The 6723-nt window shown below is 34.4% G+C and overlaps 2 protein-coding genes across 8 annotated transcripts in view; both read left to right on the top strand.

Annotated features, from left to right (window-relative positions):
- Positions 1-892: 892 nt before the first annotated feature.
- LOC106333700 lies at positions 893-3149 on the top strand. Of its 7 annotated transcripts, none has more exons than XM_013772119.1 (10): positions 893-1114; positions 1211-1277; positions 1372-1531; positions 1588-1673; positions 1760-1854; positions 1971-2049; positions 2160-2214; positions 2472-2516; positions 2667-2750; positions 2864-3149. In XM_013772119.1, the coding sequence occupies exons 2-9, from the start codon at positions 1246-1248 to the stop codon at positions 2673-2675; spliced, it is 561 nt and encodes a 186-aa protein (XP_013627573.1). In that variant the 5' UTR covers positions 893-1114; positions 1211-1245; the 3' UTR covers positions 2676-2750; positions 2864-3149. The 7 variants fall into 7 exon arrangements, 6 of the variants coding, with proteins under 6 accessions (XP_013627573.1, XP_013627574.1, XP_013627571.1 ...); XM_013772120.1 differs by adding an exon at positions 2343-2374 and having other exon boundaries at positions 2472-2750; XM_013772117.1 differs by having other exon boundaries at positions 893-1089; positions 2472-2750.
- A 1767-nt stretch (positions 3150-4916) lies between these two features.
- The window catches only part of LOC106329150 (protein STRICTOSIDINE SYNTHASE-LIKE 2), a 2884-nt gene continuing 1077 nt past the window's right edge, over positions 4917-6723 (top strand). Inside the window, exons 1-2 of the mRNA XM_013767757.1 lie at positions 4917-5251; positions 6050-6316. Coding sequence (XP_013623211.1) covers positions 4977-5251; positions 6050-6316 — 542 coding nt within the window. The 5' untranslated portion in view covers positions 4917-4976. The remainder of the gene's footprint in view (positions 5252-6049; positions 6317-6723) is intronic.

Here is a 6723-nt window from a genome sequence, read left to right as displayed (position 1 = left end):
TTTATAAATACAAACTCAAATAAAAACATTTATTACTTGTTGCAGGTTAAAATGTGGATAGTACGAATATAGCAATCTTAGATGGGTTTACATAATTTAATATAATATTTTAATCAGATTTAGTTATACAATCAAACTTTCATTTAAAAGTGAACTAACTAAAATTAACAAATATTTTCACAATTTTTCATGAATATTTTATAAATTTCTTTTTAATTCTGAATTACTAACAACATGATTATTGGGGAGTTCTTAGGGTAGGATTCTTAGCGGAATATAAGAACCCGTCTATTAACTTTTAACTAAAAAGCTAAGAACCGGCTCTTAAATAAGAGTTTTAAGAGCCGGTTATTAGCTTTTTTAGTTAAAAGTTAAGAGACGGGTTCTTATATTCCGCTAAAAATCTCACTCTAAGAACCCTCCAATAATCATGCTCTAAAGTCTTTCTCATTCAAAATTTGATATTCTAAGGAAAATGTTACTTTCAATATATCTTATACAATAAAACATACTTGTCTCTCTCCTCATTAAGCCACGTCATCAGGTAGGAGAGGGCAAATCTCGACACGTGTCGCCTAAACAAGCATTCTACGAAACCAATTTGTCGTGTCCTTTGCGTTCTTGAATTGGGCTTCTGTTTCGTTTCTTTTGCATTCTTTAATTAGAGCTTCTTAATTTCCAGGCCCGTATATCATGTGCTATACCAGAAAGTGAGGTTTTCACGTGTCACATTTTAATTATTTTCCAATTTTTTCGTTCACGAACGCTAAGTGGGTCATTGCAATTTCTAACTTTTAACCCAAACCAGGTTATGTCTATAACTAGGCTTATGTTCTCTTTTTTTATTCAGGCCCAGCGTATCATTGCTTAGTGCTTAGACCCATTAGGAATATCAACATAGATTAACATCGTCGTCGACCCTTCCCTTCCCTGAAGCCTCCTCCGATGAACTTCCTGTAACGCCTTCTTTCTCCATTGATTTATACCTTAAATCCGTTCATTAACTAGCTTTACTCCACGCCTCCCACTCTATACCATCTTTATACGCAACCGACGGGAGGGCTCCGAGCGTTATACAGCTCCATCTCTGTGAAATCTAGAAGTATTGTCTCTGGTGATTACTAACTCCAAAAATGGAAACTTCCTACTCTTTTCTTGCTGATTTGAAAGCCTGTAGCTGTTCAACCACAACTGAGCTTTGTCTTCTTAGGTTCTCGGAGAAATGCCAAGAGAGGAAGCGAGCTGATGGGGGTTGACATGCTATTCCTTGACGAAAGGTAATCACTGCCGGATCATCTCATTCAAACTATCGATTCTTATGCAAGGGTCCGTCAGTGCGAACCATCTCAACAATTTCAGTGACCGTTTCAGTCTACAGGATGAGCGGTTTCGACGTAAAGCGGAGCAACAACATTTGGCACTTATTTTGAAAAGTTATCAAGAGTCCGCTAAGCCGATACTAACTGAACTTTTCCTTTTCCGTCATACGGCCAACTGCTTGCTTTGGCGAATAGAAACAAACAGCTACATGGTATGTTTTTGTGATTTTAGGAGTTAGTTGGTATTTCTACTTAACAAATTTCTTAGACTGCTGAGGTAAGTGCAATCAGGAGCACAATCAAGGACAGTTCACAGGAGGCACAACGTGTAATGCTTACTATACGTCTAGAGAGGTACTTACGATTGTTTAATCTCGCGTGGTTATAGTCCATATTCATATGTATGCCTACCGCGTCTCAATATCATTGCATTTTTGCAGGGATGTAACCGTCTGTGTCAGTATGTTTAACCCCTTGGCTTGCCTTCATAACAAATTTGAAAGCTACGGAAGTGAACCAAATATTGTCCTTGGAGGTTATAAACTTGCTACTATGTGTAGTTTATGCATATTAATATAGCTTTGGAGTAATGCATTGCAAAAATGTTTTCACCAGACATAGCTTCACATAAACTTAATATATTATTTGTAGGTGGGCTATTTCTGAACTTAACATCTGGAATCCATATTTATTGCGACTCTGAGACTGTAGGAAAAGAGAAGTTTGACAAGTAAGTACCCCTCATTCTTATTAGCTAAACGCCATTTCGTCCACTTAGAATATATTGGCATCTGATTTCCTCTTTCTTTGTGGTAACTATGGGTCTGTTTTGTTAACCAGTTGTCAGAGAAACAAAGTCGTCAAATTAAGCTCCTCCAACGAAAAAATTATTTGGGTAATATTTCTATATGATTATTTTGCCATACAATATGCTCCTTTCATGAATTAGTTTTGCCATTTCTTGGCTTTTGTACTCAAAATATCAGTAACTTTTTCTTCCTCATCTCTCTTTCTGCAGTTTAGATTTAAAAGACAATGTTTTGTCATTCTCACTGGTTTGTTGCTTGATAATTGCATCTTGAACAACAAAGAAAAGAGTTATGTGTTCTGTTTTTTTTTACTTTTAAATTTGTGGTTTCTACGATCTTTCAGAACAGGGTGGGTGGTACTGGAATGGACATGAGAAGCACAGCCAAGGTAATCTTTTTATTTTATTTATACGTTGATGAAAAAGTTAGCAAATTTCCTGTAAAATAGAATCAGAATGTCAAAGCTTAATGATCTCTGTTTGGTTTACTTTTACACTTTCCCTGGACCTGCAACCAACCATCAAAACTCCCAAAAAAGGAACTATGATGGTTCCAACACTTGGTGAAGCTCCCCGGGAAGATAGTGAAGTGATCTTATAGTAAGACCTCTCCTGCAAACCAAGTAAGAAAATAGTGGTCTCACAGCTCTTGCTTACTACATGTAACGCTACATCTGAAGGACTATATGAAACAACTTTAATCCCATCGTGCTTATAATCGCATGCTTACTTCCAGCCTTGCAGATGCCACAATGCATTTGTTGAAAGGCACAATAGAGGAGGAAGCGAAAACTAAGAAAATTAATATCACATGTATGAGGACGAGATCACATGATTGGTCTATATGAAGCTCTGCGGGTTTAGCCTCAGGCATGTAAGAGACGAGGCTCCATTATAGGTGGCAATATATTCTGCACCATATGCTTTTGTATCTAAAAGAAAACTAAACTCTTAGTTACAAGAATGTAATGTTCTACACAGCAGAAAACAATACACTTAACAAAAACATTTACTTAGACAAACAACTGCACGACCATAATTTACAGATGAAACCACCCTCCCCACATGCCTTCCATAACAAAACTAACGTAATAAAATGTTGCCAATATAGTTTATAAACAAGATACGACAAAAAATAGATCCAAACATGTGCCACCAAATAGGTTTAAGATTCTCTCGGCCCAAGTCACCACAAATCTAAAAACACAACAATTATGCTCTAAAAGACTAGAACAAATACACATGAGAAATATAAAATTAAGCAATATGTAAACACATGTAGCAACTATATGTAACCCAAGGCTGCGTAAAATGGAAGTTTCATCCTTAGCTCTAATCAGACAAAGAGGTGTGGAACATCTCCGGGTGTCTTCACTTTCTCCTTCGATCTTTCTTAATGATTGGTTTGTTTTCATGTACAAAAAATTACTGTAGAAAGAGTATACGTTCTTTAGTTGCAAGAGGTTTTTAGTAAATAATCAAAACAAATATTTACAAAAATCAGTTTGACAAAAAAAAATATAATATAGAAATTGAATTTGGTGAAAAGTTAATTAACAAATAAGAATTTATTGAAATATTTTACATGATCTAATCCAAAATATAAAACTATAAAATATTTATAAGAACGAAAAATATCCATTTATGATATTATTTTTGACGTTTCATCAAAACTCGACCAATAAAACAAAAGAAATATCATGGAATTTTTTTTGGTGGTTACCAAACTATCAATCTTAAAAATATTCACATGAAAATCGAAAGAATAAAGCTAATAATGGTTCTTAAAAAATCTGCTTGCTCTATAACATTTTAAAACCCAAAACTGCTTTTAAAAAAGAAAATGCAATGACCTTCCAAACAAATAAATGAACCATATAAGTTACTAAATTTCGCCCATAATTAATGTCTTTGCTATCCCAGCAAAAAATCATCATTATTTACATATGTCAAAACATTAGATAAGTGTTACTAAGCAAACCAAAAAATCTCACCACCATTTTTAGAGCTAAAGAATCAAAATTTAAAGTGCCAATATCAACACAAACAACTTCAAACACATACCACTCATTAGACTACACAATCAACAACTATCACGCGCGTAGCGCGGGCAAAACACTAGTATATATATATATGCACACATTTTGTTGAATAAATTTTACACTTTACCCAACCAAAGTTGTAAATTGGATCATAATAGACAGCAAATCGTCATATTTGGATGGGATAATATAGAGTACAACCCCAGTTTTTAATACAATGAACTAAATGTGACCCCAATTTCCGGCGTTCGTAAGTAATCATACCATCTACATGTGTGATATACCTCAAAAATCACAACTTAAACGATAATATAATCTAATCTGAATTGAGTTATTATTTTTGTTTTCTTGTTTACTTATAGACAAATAAGAAATGAGTAATCTTATTACAATCATGGAAACTTTCACATTCGTATACCTAACCGATACACAAATTGAGGCAAACTAAAAGAAATGTAATGTTTAATTCCCTTATAATCTCATTCCATAAACGGCAAAATTTTCTATCTTATCCAACTATCATGACTGTCTGGTTTATAAAGAAGAAAACGTATCTTTCATAATAAAGCTATTTAGAAGATGTTTGAACAGAAATAATAAACATATGAACCAGTAAATGCATGATGACAAAAGAAAACTAACAAACGGAATTCACCACAAATCCCAAAAATACAATAATTCAGCTACAATATTTTAGTTTTGAGTTTTTGACACGAAATTCGACATATATACGAAAACTAATTATTATTTTCTGACATCTTGGTGTATAAGAGAACCATAACTCTCTAACCACAAAGACAAAGAAAAATGATGAAACTCTTCTTGGTGGTGGCGATATGTGTTGCCCTTTTCTTGAGCCTCACAGATTTTTCCGGCGAGAGTCCAAAACATGGGGAGTTAATGCTGACTGTTCATTTCCCTGAGTTCCGTCTGATTCCGACCACCGGAGCTTCAGGACCAGAGAGTTTTGTCTTTGATATCTCCGGTGAAGGTCCTTACACAGGTTTATCTGACGGTCGAATTGTTAAGTGGATAGCTAATGAGAGCCGTTGGATCGATTTCGCCGTCACCACACCAACAAGGTACACAGTCTTTTTTGTGATCTAATTGTATCCACCAACTCCTTGTGTCCCATTGAAATTATCAATCTAAAAAAAAAAAAATTATCAATCTAACTAAAATCACATCCTTGGGAATTTCAAATTTTCAACAATGGTTAACTTTAATCTTATAAGTTTATAAATTTATCTATAGTCCTATATAAAAACGAATTTATCTATAGTCTTTTGTTTAATACAGTTAGTTATGAATTCCAGACTAATGACAGGTACTTCTTTTGTTTCTGCATATGTACTTGAACTTTAACTTTCTGATTCACAGTTTGTTATTCGGACATGCATGTGAAGTTTCCATTCTTAGGGGACTCTAGAACTCAGTTGCATGTGCAGTATATATTATATTTGACAATGCAACTTAATTGCTTCTTTTATTTTCTTTGAATTTTTTTTTCCTCTGTTGTAAAATGCTGACAGCTAAAGAACTGTGTCACGAAATAGAAAATGATGTAGTCTTTTTATTTACTAGGAGTCATGAGCTTACAACCCCTTGGTTACATACTTACATAAGATAGAATATGAATATGTTATTGACGTTTTGGCCTTCAGGGGTCCAGATTTGTTATAGAAAATTGATACATATTACAAAGATTATAATATATACTTTTTAATATACGAAAATGTCTCTCTTCAGTAACGATTATGCAATCCTTAATACTAATAGCAGAGAAAAAACAAGTATGAAAAATAATTACTGCTAACGGGGATTTTACACTTGGATCCCCTTTACACTTGGATGGCCATTTACGTTTTGACTAAATGCAGAGAAGGTTGTGAGGGCCCGCACGAGCACCAACGAACGGAGCACGTGTGTGGTCGACCATTGGGGCTGGCCTTTGAAAAATCCACTGGTGATCTTTATATAGCCGATGCGTATATGGGCGTTCTTAAAGTTGGCCGAGAAGGTGGTTTAGCGAATCAGATGTTAACACGTCAGCTGGATGAGCCACTTAGGTTTACCAACGGACTGGATGTTGATCCACGGACCGGAGTAGTATACTTTACCGATAGTAGTTCTGTTTATCAACGGAGGTAAAATTCTGCAAAATTTAATAATCCTAAAGAAAAGAATTCTGTGAAAATTAATTTTAAAAAGGTTATATAGAATATACACATGCATTAATAGAACGTTTTTATGGTTATGTGCCCGAATTATTTAAATCCTGATAATACATTATAGAATACCAGTTTTTAAAACACTGGTAAAGAGTGTAGGTGTTATATTTAGGGTTTTCTACAAAAAAACCCTCAATGTGGTTTTTTTTTTTGCAAATTAATCCGCGAACTCAAAAACCCACGGGTCAACCCTCCAAGCGCTAGTCAAACCGCAATATACCCCTCGGCCATATTTATGTGTATTTGACTGTGTATAATTTTAACATTTTTTCAATACTAGGTCATTTTGGCGCTAATTTTTTAATGAAAAAAATTTGTTGAAC

Source organism: Brassica oleracea, chromosome C3 (assembly GCF_000695525.1).
Source record: "Brassica oleracea var. oleracea cultivar TO1000 chromosome C3, BOL, whole genome shotgun sequence".
NCBI lineage: Eukaryota > Viridiplantae > Streptophyta > Magnoliopsida > Brassicales > Brassicaceae > Brassica > Brassica oleracea.
The sequence above is the reverse complement of the archived record's forward strand: the minus strand, read 5'-3'. Positions and strand labels throughout refer to the sequence as shown.